The 16803-nt window shown below is 37.5% G+C and overlaps 1 protein-coding gene across 1 annotated transcript in view; it reads left to right on the forward strand.

Moving 5' to 3' along the window:
* Nucleotides 1–262: 262 nt before the first annotated feature.
* Nucleotides 263–16803, forward strand: part of elmo3 (engulfment and cell motility 3) — a 31361-nt gene continuing 14820 nt past the window's right edge. The window contains exons 1-9 of the mRNA XM_028450814.1: nucleotides 263–524; nucleotides 6496–6596; nucleotides 9745–9785; nucleotides 9966–10038; nucleotides 11899–11949; nucleotides 12176–12345; nucleotides 13385–13484; nucleotides 13569–13720; nucleotides 14773–14851. Of these exons, the coding sequence (XP_028306615.1) occupies nucleotides 6519–6596; nucleotides 9745–9785; nucleotides 9966–10038; nucleotides 11899–11949; nucleotides 12176–12345; nucleotides 13385–13484; nucleotides 13569–13720; nucleotides 14773–14851 (744 nt within the window). The 5' untranslated portion in view covers nucleotides 263–524; nucleotides 6496–6518. The remainder of the gene's footprint in view (nucleotides 525–6495; nucleotides 6597–9744; nucleotides 9786–9965; nucleotides 10039–11898; nucleotides 11950–12175; nucleotides 12346–13384; nucleotides 13485–13568; nucleotides 13721–14772; nucleotides 14852–16803) is intronic.

Below are 16803 nucleotides of genomic sequence, written 5' to 3' on the forward strand. Positions count from 1 at the left end.
TTAATAAAGTATTTTTGTGTGTTTACTGTATATACATTTCATTTTTTAAATAGTTTATTAGTTCTGTTTGATTTTATTGATTTCATACTTAACGTACTTAACAAAAATATCGATATAATAATGCACTATGTTAAAGTGACTACTCACGTTTTTGTTTTTAAAGTATGCTGAATGTGATTTTTTTTTTTTAATTAGTTTTACTAATTGAGAGACAAATAGCTATCCGCTTTAATGTGAAAGTCTCTGACCGGAACATGAAGGGTTAGTTTGAGAGTTAACCCAAATCCTCGCCTGAACAACCAACCCGGAACTTTTTTTGATGAACTAAACACCGCTGAAAACTTATATCGAGGTTTTTTTTCAGCTGTTCGGCTGCATTTTTAGGAAGAAAAAACCCTCCTAGAGTCGGACTGACTTGTCTTGGACAGAGGAAATAAAATAAAAAGACAGCAGCAGATGTTTTTTGCTCCGACTGCGGCTGTTTGTGCAGGACAGTAAAGCCTCGATTTGTCTTCTCGTACCAGGTAAGCCTCACACTGGAATAAAGCTGTGGAACTCACTCACTTTGAGTTCTTTTTCACCATCTTTGCAAGGTTGGACTAGAGCCATGCTGTTTTATTATTTAGGCCTTATGTACTGTCCTTTAAAAAACAAAACCTAACAACTAAAATATACACATTTGCTGGTATTGTAGCATTTATTTAAGTTAATTTAGTTATTACAAAAAAAAAACAAAAAAAAAAAAAGTAACTTCTAACAAATGATATATTGCAGTCATGGTCAACTGGTGGCCCCGGGGCCATATGTGGCCCTCGCTGTAATTTTGTGTGGGCCCCCAAAGTAAACGCTCAAAATGACAAAAACAAAAAGATTGGAAAATGATGTAAAAATACAGAAAAAGACTGCAAGAAACACACAAAGCAAGACCAAAAATAAGACAAAATGAGGGACGATTATACATGACAACAAAAAACATAGAACTGGAAAAATATATACAAAAAATGACTACATAATCACATGATGACAACGGAAATATACAGAATATTAGTCGTAACACACAAAACTACTAAAACGAACAGCATAACAACAAATTACACAAAAATACTTCAAAAACACAAAAGTACACAAGACAGTATAAACTAACCAACAATAGACCAAACCCTTGGTTTGTTTCCTGTATTAATACTCAGATTGGTTATTATTCTGAATGTTGACATGAATGTTGATAATGTGGCCCTTGGATAAGACACTCAGATTTTCTCTCTCCCCATCAGCTCACAACAGGCATTTCAAGGCAAGGCAAATATATTTTAGGCAGTGGCTATTCATACGGTTGCCATATCATTATGCCAACATTCCATCCTTACGCAGCGCCCCTATTTAGCTAGTTTAGGTCACGTGATATGTCAGTCATTGGCCAGTTTAAGTTGCGCGACTAAGGCTAAACCTTACCCTAAACCTAACCCTAATCCTAAAAATTGTTGCGATATTAGGTTATAACCTAACCCTAACCCTAAGACGCTACGTACATATACTTCAGTAACTGTGCCAATGGCACCGGGGGTTGTCCGTACGGCAACCATACAATTAGATACTTTGTTATTTGTATAGCGCGTTTCATACACAAAGCAACTCAGTGTGCTTTACATGATCAAAAAGTGCAACAGAAAATATTCGACACTTTAAAAATCAATAAGAACACTGAATTCGGCAGCAAAAACATTTAAAATCATCAGTAAAACACTTAAAATCATCAACAAATGCATTACAACATCAACAACATGACCAAAAATCTCCCTCTCAATCATACACAGTAGAGAAAAAAAGTGCTTTTTATTTTTAATTAATAAATGTTCACATTGGATGCTGACTTCAGCTCTGCTGTCAGTTTGTTCCACTTCTTTGCAGCATAACAACTAAACACAGCATCACCATGTTTACTGTGAGCTCTGGGCTCCACTATCTGACCTGTGTCCATAGATCTGAGAGACCTGCTGGGTTCAGACCTGACTAACATCTCACTGATGGATTCTGGACCAAACCCATTCACACATTTATACACCAGCAGCAGAACTTTAAAATTTATTCTGAGGCTGACTGGTAGTCAGTGTACACACACACACACACACACACACACATACAGTCTGTTTTTACTTTGATTTGCTTGTTTTGTCTTTAAAAGCTTCCTAATGTGAAATACAAGCCACCCAACAGTAGGCCGACATAAACGCATATACACGTGTTACACCACAAGTGAAAATGAAACAAGTCACATATATGAAGCACTGTTTGATTAATGTTTACTTTGGAAAAATCACCCTCAATAGTGCTCGTATAATTATCTGAATTATATATTATAATTATCTAAGACTGGATCATCAAATTAATTTTATTTCGGGAGTCATTAAACTAAAGTGGACCGGAGCAGAGAAATTTTTTTTTTTTTTTTTTTTTAAATGACAAAATAGCAATTTCAACATTTTTTAATCAAGTTTGGGTTTTACAAATCACTAAAATTCACTTGGAATATTGTAAAAGATGAAGTCACAGATTACAGTAACTCCAGAATCTATTACTTCAGAAGTTGTAAAATTTGTGGACGCTTTTTTTTTTTAAACTGTAATTTGAGGAAATATTTAGGAGATATTAAAATTTTGAAAAAAGTTTTGCCAAACAATTTTCAATTTAAAAATGACAGAAAATGTGTAACTATTAGGAGTAAAAATGTACAAGTCCCCATATATATTGGGGAGTGTCACTGTTATTACATTGTTTTAATTTGGAGGAACTGATTAAACACAAGTTGTGTTTTTGTTCTAAATTTTAATAACATAATGCACAGAAATACTAACACATTCACTCCTGTACATGTTTTTGAAGGGAACTGAGTACCTGTAGCAAAACCTAAGGAGAACATGCAACTCATGCACAGACTGTGGCCACTGGAGAACACACATTGATTCAGCAATACTACACCCTGTACTGATTATTAGTCTTTTAGATATATTTTAAACTTGGAAAAAATAAATTAGATGTCATCATAAATATTAAGCACACCCTATATAAGGTAACATTCTAACAAATCTTAATTCAAGTGATTAAAACTGTCCCATTTGAATGGATTCATCCAGCTTGTATTTGATTATGTTATAGAATAATGTGCAGAATTAATGTTTTTTACTTTCTAACTCAATGAAATGACATCAATTATAGTGGCTACAATCAATATTACAGCAGGAGTTTTATTATTTAAACACAAGCTTTGCTACTTGCTAACAGCAGTCACATGGCACATGCAGAGGATGATAAACTTCATTTAAAGGACATAGCCACGCCCACACACACCATTTTTACTGTGTAAAAACTTCTCTTTCTTCTTCCTTCTGCAAACCTGAAATAAAACAACATACTGGTTTCTACTGATCAGCGACATTGCTCAAGGTCTTCAAAAGTTAAGATTCAATAAGGAATTTTCTTGTGTCCTTCCTGTCAAGGTAGTACACTCCTGATCAACATTTTAAGACCAGTTGAAAAATTGCAAGAATTTCTGGGACAGAGTGCTTTTGGATTTGATAAAGAAGTGTAATCTTTAAGCAGTAATCTTCAGTATGTCCTTAGACTTGGGGAAAGGCATTTTCAGGCTAAGCTCCAGTCTGAGTTACACAAAGCCTGAAGCATGTACGGACAGGTCACGATGAATGCAAGCAGGCAGCACAGACACCTAATCTTCTCAGAATGTTTCAATAATGAGCCTGTCAGCTGGAGGTGATTGGATTTCCCTCAGTTTTATTGGATTAAAATCATCGTCCACTCTAGTTTGTGTAATTAATCTGTTGTTAAACCAAGCTGGACAAAAGTGGACCATGAAAAATGCATTATTTAATAGTGATTTCTGTTTGGGAGTTGTTGCTTAACCACAAAATATGTTTTATACACTTACCCCAGCCTCCACACAGAAGCACTTCTACTACATTCTGAAATTCATTTTCCGTGATATTTCTGCCGTAATCAAGAAAAAACTAAAATCCCATTAGTCAGCAGGCTTGTTTATTTTGCAAATAACCATTCGTGAGGTATTTTGCATTGATCACTCATGGATTACGATTTATAACAGTAGAAATCCTTGCAGGTGTGCATATTTACAGTTTTATAAATCAAAATATGTTTTTGGCACTGCTCATTTTCAGCTCACGCACACTTAGTATGGATTCTACACTATGTTTTACAAATAAAGCCCCAGCTCTACAGGATTTAATTTGAAGTAGTTCCTAAAGGGAACTTCCAAACTTGTGTGCATGGTGTTTTATCAGGCTTCCTAGCACCAAATGTGTGCTCTCTTTCCTTCTAACTCTGAAGATGTGCTTCAGCAAGAAAAAAAAACCCTGCCTGAAGTCTGCAGATGTTGGTGACGAGTAAAGACATGCACGTGTTGTTACAGCGCTGCTTACATCGTTTTAAATCTCTAATAAATGCAGAAGATTTCCCCGTTTAGGTGATAGCCAAGTCTGTTCATGTAATACACAGCTATTGTTTCTACATGCTGAGAGTGAGCCACAGATAGAGAATTTGGGGGGGGTGGTTCTTCCTTAATGGCGCATTCACACCAAACGCGTTGGAAGCGGCAGGTGTACATTCACAATAAATGGTGGGCGCGCTTCTAGGGAGCGTCGGAGGTCCCGCTGTGTGTCCCGCGCCGCGTTTTGAAGCTTTTTGCGCAGCAGATGCTTTTGGCGTGTGTGTGGCACTTCTAACGCGGCCGACGCTGAGTTGGGATTGTTGAACTTTTGGGGCATATCGCAGCGCATCGACCAATGAGGAGCGTTCCCCAACTGTGACGTATTCAAAAGTGTGAGAAGAAGAAGAGAAAAAAAACACTAACCGGAGGCGGAGGCAGATGGACAGGCTCTTCTGCTGGAACAGAGCGCCTGTAGTTGATGTCCTGGTAGGAGATGCGAGCGCCGATGCCAGTTAGCAGGTCGTCAAACTGGGCACAGGAGAGGAGGAAGTAGCGCGCAAAGCGACTCTCGTCTGAGCGCAGCTCTGGTGAATCTAGAAACGGTGCAAATAAAGCCAAGCCTCTCTGTGGATAATGTAGAGCCGATGAACGGGAGTCAGAGGCATCGTGTTCATCAAGGAACTCCAAACTTTATTCTCCATTCAACCACACGTCTCTATAGCCCTCTGACATCACAGTGAACACACTGAGTCACACCAAAATACATCCAACTGGAAACACTGCCTTCTCATCACAGTCACTGGGTGAATTATGAACTTAACTGATCGCCACAAAATCATCCATTGTATGAACATCACCGGCATTAGAGAAGCCCCTCCCCTCGATGCGCGTCTTCGACGCTGGTGACAAGCATTTATATTCAATGAGCACAAATGTCCAACAACGCGCGTGAGGCACAATTTTGACGTTCGAAACGCGTTTGGTGTGAACGTACCATTAGGAATGATTATTAGGAGGATCAGAAGGAAGAGAGGACAGTATGTGTTCCATGGAAGTCAGAAACAAGTCTGAATCCATGACGCTTGAACTGATCATCATTTACACACACATGCCCCTCACATCTAACACACACTAAGGAAAAACAGTCACTGTTACCTTATTGGACCATTTATAAATATGCCTTTAACCTCTTCTTAGAGAATTCTTAGACTTTATTTTATTTGTATATTTATCAACCCACAGTAAATCTTTGCATGTCATAATTTATTAAGATTTAATTTTTTCGTGTGGCAACACCATTCCAAACTCATTGTATGACTTTGTATAATGACAATATATATCTATCTATCTAACCTTCTCCTTTTTTAAAATTCAATGTGGCTTTACTTTATGCAGCGAAATAAATACATTTTACAATTTGATAGTTTGTGCAGTTAAACTATTTAGTGTCAAATCACCTTCATAGATATCCTGGTTTTGCGTTAATGAACCCTAATGTATTAATTTTAAAGTTCTTTATAGTTTTTCAGTGTTCTTTTGATGCAGCTATAAGTGGAAAAAACAAACAAAAAACATTCATTGCACTGTTGCACTATGTAGGCTTTGCACTGTTGTACCTTATTTGACCATTTATGAATATGCTTTTAACGTTTTCTTAGAGAATTCCTAGACTTCATTTTATTTGCATTTTTATCAACCCATAGTAGATCTTTGTATGGTGTAATTTATTAAGATTTTGTGTGGTAAAACCACCCAAGCTGCTACAAACATCGTTGTATGACTTTGTACAATGACAATAAAAAAACTGTCAGTCTATCTATCTAATAATGCATTTATTATAGGCTTCTTTAAAGATCTTTCATTGTTCTTTTGGTGCAGCTTTAAGTGATTTCGGATTATATAATAATCCCTAATCTTTATATAAGATGTTATGGATTATTTTTATTTATTTATTTAATTATTACAAGATATAAGACTTTTTTTCTTCTTTTTTTTTTAATAAGTTTTTAAAACGTTTCTCTTGTGTTAATATCCAACAGCTGTGATATCCTGAGGGGCCAAGATGCCTCAGCAGAAGGACATAGTAAAGATAGCCATCCAGATGCCTGGGGCCTATCCCCAGCTCATACAACTGGACCAGGTAATTGTATTTATTATTATTAATAATAATAATGTTTGACTCACCAGCTTTAGGTGTGATTCTGCTGCTGATAGGGGTTGATGTTGGTTGTATACTCTTTGTGAATGAGCAGCTAAAGTGTAATAATTACTCATTTATATAGGGTTTTAATTGTTAAACGCTTTTACAGAGAAGTTTGATCATCTTTTTCATGAATGTGCTATAATAAAATGTCGTATTTTTGCTCCATATGCTGACATTGATTCAGCTTGGTGAGTTGCTGGCTTCAGGGGAGTCTGTTCACTGGTTAGCCTGAGAAACTAAAGTGTTTGCCAGATTTCAAGAGGCACTGACACATGAGTTTCAACACCGCTCACAAAAATCCTGCTAAAAATACACACAACACATTTGTTTACTCTGAAGAAAACACCCAGCTAAGAGCTGCACGAGGCCAACAGTTTATAAAAGTATTTATGTTCCTGTTTTTGTTTACTCGACACATGGCCGCCAATCATTTGTCAGTGAATCTTTGGGGGAAGCTTTTTTTTTAAGCGTTTTATTGTAAAAGCATGTATTTATTTTGGTAATGTGTCAAAGAGGAAATGGTTAAAACTGAAACCACCCAGAAGTGGTTTCTGGTTTTCATACCAGTGTGAATGTTGAAAATTAAATCAACAAATAAATAAATAAAGCCGTGAATAACAATAGAGACAAACTTAAACTTTGTCGTTTTGGTTTTGTGAAAAATTCGCAATTGCTGTGGCTTCAGCTGTAGCTTATCTCCACTAGTACGACTGCCGTGTGGGTTCAGTTGGTAAATTAAATGTACAGTATATACACTACCAGTCAAAGGTTTTAGAATACCCTCATTTTTCCAGGTATTTTTTGCAATTCAAGTCGTGCAAGTCCAATGAATAGCTTGAAATGGTACAAAGGTAAGTACTGAACACCTGTTCCAAATTTTTTTGGTTACTTCCAACCCTCTCTGTCTGCATAAAAGGAGTGTTGGAACACACTGTGGTACCAGACCCTAATGAGCATCAGGTGAACAGTATTGTTCATGGATTCCATCATTTCTTTTCTTAAAGTCAAATTGCTTATTTGTTCGATGCTTTCATTTTAAATGGTAAATGGTAAATGGACTTGATTTATAAAGCGCTTTATCACCACACTGAAGCAGTCTCAAAGCGCTTTACATATCAGCTCATTCACCCAATCACTCTCACATTCACACACCAGTGGGACAGGACTGCCATGCAAGGCGCTAGTCGACCATTGGGAGCAACTTAGGGTTCAGTGTCTTGCCCAAGGACACTTCGACACATAGTCAGGTACTGGGATCAAACCCCCAACCTCTCGATCAGAAGATGACCCACTACCACCTGAGCCACGGTCGCCCTTTTAGAGTGCAATGACACAATAACCTGAATAACTTTCAGTAAAAAAATGGAAAAAGTGTGGTGTTCTAAAACTTTTGACCGGTTGTGTGTGTGTGTATGTGTGTATATATATATATATCAAAGTTAATACTTATAGCAAGCATTACAAACTTACAGCACTGCTGCTTTGAACACAAATGACAATATTCTACTCAGATAAAGTTTGTTGATGACAAACAATCCTCCCTATTCTAAAAAAAAAAAAAAAGAATTCAGAATTTTTGGCCCGACCTTTTCATCTGATTGGTTGACCCTCCTGTTTGCCACTAATAACACACCATCTTGTTGGTCTACCACAGAACCTGAAGACATTTTGACTGGGCAACCACAGGCTTGACCACTAATGGCAGACTAGCTAAGAGCCAGACGTGGAAGTAGTCTGGCTTTTACTTATGAACAAAGAGGGATCTAGTTACCGTGGGTAACGGTGTTCATGAAATGTTGGGGAGTGGTAAGATTTCCTCTCCTCACTAAACACAGTTTGCAAACCGTCCAAACAGCTTTGGTTCCTCCATCCAGTCAGTGGTTCTCAACGTTTTCAGACTGTGACCCCCAAAATAAAGGATCCAGACACAGAGCACCCCCACTGTACCTGAAGGTGTTTGAACACAGACAGGAACATTGAAGAACAGTCATGTGGAGACAGGGCCATCTATGAGGGGGAATAATGGATAGAGCTTTTTGGGGTGCATCCATAAAGTCAGCAAAATGATGGTTGATTGTTCTATGAATCCGTGAAAACCACATGTATTTATTTATTTATTTGAATAATATCCATTGTTATCCAGAAGTTTATTATTATTTGAGCAATAGTATATAGTCATCTTAAAAATAAAAATCCTGTTTTGATCGTAATAAAACAGTTTAAAAGTGACCAAAAAATGGTAGAAAAGGTGGTGAAATGGCATTTTAAAAACCACAGAAAATGGCAGAAAGTTGCAAACTAGAGTGGCCAAAAACGGACAGAAAAAGTGGTAAAATTGGCTTAAAGTGTCAATATTGGCACAATTAGTTTAAAATGGCAAATAATGGGCATGACAAATCGTGAATGTGGTTAAATTGGCTAAAAATAAGCATGAAATATGGTGAAAAGAGGTTAAAAGTAACAATAATGGGTCAACATATGCAACATTAGGTGAGAAAAGATGTAGAGTTTGTAAGTGCCAAAAATGTTTGGAAAGTGGGAAAATTGAAATTTGATGGACAAGTGGCAGAAATGGGAGTAATGTAGCAAAAATGCATTAAAAGGAGCAAAAATATGGCAAGAAAAAGTGATGCAAATAGGTTAAAATGGTAGTGGGTCGTCTTCTGATCGAGAGGTTGGGGGTTCGATCCCAGTACCTGACTGTGTCCTTGGGCAAGACACTGAACCCTAAGTTGCTCCCAGTGGTCGACTAGCGCCTTGCATGGCAGTCCTGTCCCATTGGTGTGTGAATGTGAGAGTGATTGGGTGAATGAGCTGATATGTAAAGCGCTTTGAGACTGCTTCAGTGTGGTGATAAAGCGCTATATAAATCAGGTCCATTTACCATTTAAAATATGGCGACTTTGGTATAGTTGCAGGAAAATGGTAAAAATAAGCAAAAATTGGCTCAAATTGTTAAAAAAAACCCCACACATTCTCAGTTTCTTGAAGGCATGTCACACGAACCCAAGGTTGAGAACCCCCTACCTCTATCAAGTGGTGATGATCTTGTATGAATTGAGTTGTATTCCATTTGTTTTTGCAGAAAAAACCTCTGTCAGCTGTCATTAAGGAGGTGTGTGATGGGTAAGCTTCTTCTGTGTTACCTTCACTTTTACTATTTTTATGAATTAATTATTCATGTATGTATAATATCTAGAGTAAAGATAGAGTTAATGTTAGAAACTTGGCCAAATAAAGATGATTGGGATGGTTTACGTAATGGTCAGTAAAGTGCTTGTGTTAGTGACGTCACTTTGTTTACAGCTGGAACCTCCCGGGGCCTGAGAACTATGCACTGCAATACGCTGATGGAGTCCAGACGTACATCACTGAGTCGGTCAGTCACAGCTGCACAATCGCTGAATCAACTCTCTGAGCACATGTGAAATGTGTCTGACTTTAGGCCTGACTCAGCTTTGAGTTTTTCTGCTTTTTTTTTCTGAATCTTTCTCCTAAAATTAATTACCTTAGTTGAGTCAGCGCTCAGTTTACGCTGCGTAAATAGGGGTGGGAGAAACTTTCTGTGCTCGAGACACAGAGATTGAAAGCACGACTACGGCTTGACTCATCTATGTTTCGAAGGCCACAGGAAACCCTCCCCCTCTCTATGACCAAACCAGGACAGAAGAAACATTATTGCCATGGTAGAAGTGCAAAGAGGATGACTGGTTCCAAAGTAATAACTGTAGTTCTAACTGTGACAGTGAGTGAGAGAACACACTGCTCCTCTTCAGCTGTGGCTCTGCCTTAGCGTGTGTGGATGGATGGCTGCTTCCTGACTTTAAAGCTGGTTAAGAGTTTAAACAGATGTTTTAGATTAGGAGCAGCTTCCTGATGAGTGACTGGAGCATTTTGTGTGTTTGTACGCAGTGATAATCAGCTTCAGAAAGGTAAAGGGAATGTTTTAGCTCAGGTGTGGATGTCATTTCTGTCCAATTTTAAAGTATTGATGGTGGAAGGAAGCATTGGTGGAACAAAGAGGAAACATTCAGCTTCATGATATACCAGGTTACTTTATCCGTCTTTTACCTTACACAGGAAACAGGGATTCGATTCCCGGAGGGATCATTTCCCATCTGAAGCATATTTTCTTTCAGAGCAGCATGAAAAACATGTCAGGTTATAATTGCACTATTTTAATATAAATAGGTTGAGATCCTTAGTTGGTCGCTCTGAGGCATGAAACACCGGGGCTGAAAATGAGTCCTGACAATAAAATGGTTTAAAGGGAAATATAGAATGGCCAAAAAGTTAAAGGAAATGTAGTGAAAAGGGTTCAAAGTGTCAATATTGGAACAATTAGTTTAAACTGGCAAACAATGGGCAAAAATAAGCGCTAAATATGGTGAAAAGAGGTTAAAAGTGACAATAATGGGTCAACATATGTGACATTAGGTGGGAAAAGTGGTGGAAAGGGTTTATAAGTGCCAAAAATGTCTTGAAAGTGGAAATAAATGCAGAAAAGGCATTAAAATTTGATGAAGTGGAAGAATTGGGAGTAATGTAGCATAAATGCATCAAAAGGAGCAAAAATATGGAAAGAAAATGTGATAAATAGGTTAAAATATGGCAAGTTTGGTGTAGTTGCAGAAAAAGGGTAAAAATAAGCTTAGTTTCCTGAAGCATCTGGCCACCCCCTCCCAGTGTCTCGCGACCCCAAGGTTGAGAACCTCTGATAAGTGTAGATTCTGATAATGTTGAAAAGGATGTGTTGAAAATAGTAATGTACTCATGTTGAAATAATAAAAAATATTTACATTGTGAAGCAACCCTTACTTGCACTGAATTGAAAATAAGTTTTCCAGAACAGTGCGGTATTGTAAACTTAACATGTCAGGTTATAATTGTACTATTTTAATTATAATAGGTTGAGATCCTTAGTTGGTCGCTCTGAGGCATGAAACTCCTGGGCTGAAAATGAGTCCTGGCAACAGTGAAGCACGGTGGAGGTTCTTTGCAAGTCAATGGCTGCTTTTGTGCAAACAGAGTTCATGAGGTGAAGAGAAACAGTTTTATATAACTGCTTTACTCCATGAATTGATCAGTATTTTTCCGGTAGATTCCAGCAGCATGCCTTGCATACGTGATAAACACGCTGGTATCCATGTGTGTCTCTGGCTTTGTGGTCTGAGTGTTACTGGGTTTGAGAGTCTGCTTTCCCCACTTTTTAAGACTTTCTTCCCTTTGTGTGTTGTAGAATCGTCTGGACATTAAAAATGGCTGCATTCTGCGTCTGACCAAGGCACCGGTGAGTCTGCAACCACGTTCTTTCACTCCCTCTCCTCCTCTTTTTCACATTCCTCCCATTTTTTGGCATCGCTGTCATTGCATCATATTTGTCTTTATGTTCTGTGTGAGGTCAATAATCTAAAATCAGTGTCTTCATGCACTGATACATTTGTGTGAATAACTGATATTTGTAGAAGAATATTTATTGATGGATTGTTTGTTTGCTTTTGTGCTGATGACCTCAGGGTTGCTGTGCGGAGGATTTGTACAAAGGCATCCAGAGCTCAGACTCAGGCGTGCGCTGCGATTCACTGAAGGAGTTGGCAGGAGTCTCCACGGATGTAACCTTTGCTCAAGAGTTCATCAGCAGAGACGGCCACCTCTTGTTGGTCAAGATAGTGGAGGACTCCAATGAGTCAGTACCCAGCTGTTTTTGTCTTTTCCTATCCAATATTTTATAGGAAAAATCCTTTTATTTGTAAAAAGGTTTATTTTTCTTTACACAATAGCAATACAGAGACTACTATAATTCCTGAAAAGTTCATAGATCCATCCCAGAGTATGACTGGGTGCTGGAATAGAAAAATGATAAAAGTAGCAAAATTGAGTCAGCACAATATTGCTCCAAAAGACAGGTTTAATCAAAAAATGTAACGTTTGGGGCTCACGCCCTTCATCAGACAGAGCGCGATCGTTGGGTACACTTCCTTATAAAAGTATTGTGATCAAAAACACCTGTGTGGTCATGTGACAAAGATAAACACAATGCAAAACATAATATATGATTAATATCATTAAATTCATATATAATATATAGAACCACAAGATTACAAGAAATTAAATAACGTAATAATTTTAAATCCAAAAGCAACAATACTTTTGTTCATTTAGTCACACACACGACCATGCCGCGCGGTGAGACCGAGAAGGTCCGTCTGACCAAGTCGTCCTCCGCACGCGCTCGCTAGACACGCACACACTCACAGCGGAGCAATTTATTGTCAAGCTGCTGCTTGATTGACCTAAGTACGGACTTCTCCGTTGCTTTGCTCAAAACCAGGATGTTGGGCGTGGGGGTGAGCTCTCCCGTGATTGGCTCTGGCGCGCACGTGACTCTAGCGGCTCCGCTCCGGTGGACAATTTATAAAGTAATTAATTAACGGTATCATTGCAGTCCAAACAAATCCGACGTTGCACACCATTAAAGCAAGCTGCAGCCATGTTGAAACTCTCAGGTCAGTCTGATCCTGGTCCTCAGAGATATTTGAGGAACACACAGACAGACAGAGATTCCTTGCTTTTATAGAGCAATGTTGTATCAGTATATCAATGATAAAGATGGCTTATTTCTTTAATACTAACTTTTTCAATTTGTCAAAAATAAACAGTATAAACATCTTGTGTTGGCCCAAGGGAAACAATAGAATGTATCACATACTCATATTTTACTGCAGGAGTAATGTGATCATGACCCACACGCTGACGGCCTTCATGGAACTGATGGATCATGGCATCGTTTCATGGGAGAATCTTTCTTCTGTCTTCATCAAAAAGGTTTATTATCTAACCTAATCATCCCTGTAATGCACTTTTTTTAACGCTGCTGACATGCTTTTCTCCTCTTCTTCCTGACTTAAGATAGCTGGGTTTGTCAACACTAAGCCCACCGACGTTTCCATACAGCAGGTGTCCCTGGACATCCTGGAGAGCATGGTTCTAAGCAGCCACAGCTTGTTCCTACAGGTTAAACATGAAGTCACCATGGAGAAGCTTATTGCTCACCTCCAAGTGTAAGTACCAGATGAGGGTATGGATATAGGACGAATACTTTAGCTGCTTTTTATTTTATATATAAAGCATCAAATGTGCTCAAATGAGATTGCTCTTTTGATTTGTCAACATTGAATAATTGTGACAAAAATGATTGGTAAAGTTGTTGATAGCAGGGGTGGGGGGGAAAATCAATTTGGTGATAATTTTTCTCCTTCCACGCACAAAACAATTATTGATATGCTGGAGCAATTTTTTTTTCTCTTCTTCTCCCATGTCTGCATTTGTCATTTTAGGTTGAGACTATTGGAAAATCAGTTTGAAAATTACAACTATGGATGTCTTTTTCATGCAAAAGATGAATTAATAAATATTTTAATTTTGCATAAATAAAAGGATAAAGGGGTAACAGAGGATAGGACCAGTTATTTAATTAGACAAAATAGAAGTCAGACTTTTAAAAGGCACTAAACTTTGGCATCAAGCACTTCAAATTCTGTGAAACTGACACCAAATTAGAGTAAATAAATTGAGACAATCTGCACTTAACATTGTTTTATTTCATATTTTGCACATTAATTTACTGCTAAACAAGAAGGCTAGGCCTGCTTTTAGGTGTTCTATGAAGTTATTTCACTTCTTTTTCCTTGAAAAACTAGCTGAATAGTTGAGTTTGGTAATTGGAATTTTTTAATCCTCTAATTGTTGGAGGTTAAAGATTTTGTATCGACAAAAGTATCAAAAGCGTGTAGATGATGATAATGTTTATTCATGCCTCAAAGAAACCCTCCCCTATAGAGGTGTAACAAAATAGACCGTCTGAGACAAACTCTCCAGTAAAGTCCAGTTAGGTTTAACAGATCTATACTGGGTCTGTACTGGTTGACTAAGAGACTGCTTAGACACAGAAACACCTTTTTATCTTTGGCACCATTGTGCCAGGAACAGGAAGTTAGAACATCATACACTTCCTGCAATTTATTACACTGCGATGAAGGAAAAACAACAATCATTAATAAGCAGACATTATAATGTATATGTACTGTTGTAATTTCATCTTGTTTTTCTCTAGGACTAATCAACAGATACAGACCAAAGCTATGGCCCTGCTAATGGCTCTACTACAAACTGCAGGAGACTCAGAACGACAGGTGCTCTAGTTGTTTTCTTCTCACCTTTCATTGACTTAGTCTCTTTCTGGTCAATTTAAAAACTATCATAGGGAAATGTGAGTCCAAATGTTTATTATTCTTAAACATATTTACCCGTCTTCTAACTCTGATGATGTGTTTTTCCCGGTCAATGTTCATGACCTAATTTGACTTATTTCCCTGTCATAGTTTTATTGTTTCTCTAAACTTGTAACACAAATCTGGTTAGTAACCGTTAGGGGTGTGTGTGTTGCCTGGCATCTGGCGATACAATATATCCCAATATTAAAGTATAAGGCGATTATTGCGATTTTTTTTATGACTTAATGTTCTCATGAAGGTGTACACATTTACAGATAATGTATGAAATACATTGTATTGGCTTATTTTACACTCAAAACATTGGCTTCATCAACTTAAAATAAAAAATAACACAATCTGCCTGTGGCTTTTAAACCAACTTTGACTTTAGTGCAACTTAACTGAGGTATATGTATAGAACAACAAATAAATGCAGAAAGTTAGTACTTTCTTTTTAGATTTTATTGAAACAACACAAGCTGGTCAACATGCCCAGGTTTCAGCACTTCTTTGTGTAGTTACAATGTCTCCTGCAGTGGAAAAGACTTTCCTGGTGAAATAAAGGTTAAAAAAATAAATAAAATGAATGTTTTCAACACCCCTAGTAACCGTATAATCAAAAACAGAAAACAAGAGAAAAAGATTGTTCAACAAGAGCACAAACCTCCACCAAGTGCCAAATATCCTTTTTGTCAGGTATTCAGTTATCTGGATCAGTAATTCTAATCATCCTTCTTACTAATGATGCATTATGTCAAAATAAATGTGATCTGTCGCTTCTTGTATGTAAACTGCCAGCTGTGGCTGCTTCAATGGGTAAAAAAAGTTGGGATGTAATGTAAACACTGCACCGGAATCAACGACTCGGTGTCACATCCTGCTGAACGTCTTTTTAGACTCCTGTGGTGCCACCGTGCATGGTCAAAAATATTGTGTAACCTGTGTTGCCGAGTGCGTACTTGAGCCTTTTTTTTTTTTTTAAAGAAGTGTATTTTTGCTTCTGAGAGTAAGCAACAGAAAATGATCTGTCTTCTGTTTGTTCAGCTCATCCCATCGTCTCTGACACAGCCCAGTCTTTCTACGCCTCTGTTTTCCTGCCCATCTCATTGTGCTCAAACACTTCCTCCATTCAGCTCACAATCGCCTTTTTATCTTTACTATCTGTCTCACACAGACATAAATGCACTTTCTCACTTTGAGATTAGGTTCACAAACCCACCCTTCTTATCAGCACTGCACCAAGAACAAAACACTATTGAGTGAGGGAAACCAGTACCAGTAAGTCCTCTTTATTCTGAGGACAAAGTCCTTCACTGCTGGCTCTGACTCTTAATCACTTAAACTCTGTCGCCCCCTGTTGTTTGAGTCCTGACCCTGCATCCAAGTATTAATGTTTCAAATAACATGTAAGAAAGTACACTTTATACCCTTACAAACATATTCCTACTGCTTTACATAACTTTCTAACATATATTGTGACATTTTCTTTTTGAAACTAAATAGTGTCACTCATTTCTTCATCAACAATATTCCTTAATTTAACCCCTGAACAGACAGACATCTTTGTTTTAGTTCCAATCTTGCCTTTGGTAAAATAAACATTAATTGATCCCTTAGGGTCTATTTACTGGTCTGTAGAAAGAAGTGCTTTTAAATTTAGCTTTGAACAATAATTGTATTAAATTATAATAAACAATGTCTTTAAATTTCGTACGTTTTGATTTAACAAATAATGGATGTGTATGGTCATAATATCCTGATTTGTTTATCAATCATATTGCCTTTTTTTTGCAATAAAACAATATCAAAGTTTTCCACTTTTAATCTTAATTAATTATATTAAATTATTTGTATTTTAACAACCAAATATT

Source organism: Gouania willdenowi, chromosome 6, assembly GCF_900634775.1.
Source record: "Gouania willdenowi chromosome 6, fGouWil2.1, whole genome shotgun sequence".
Lineage (NCBI taxonomy): Eukaryota > Metazoa > Chordata > Actinopteri > Blenniiformes > Gobiesocidae > Gouania > Gouania willdenowi.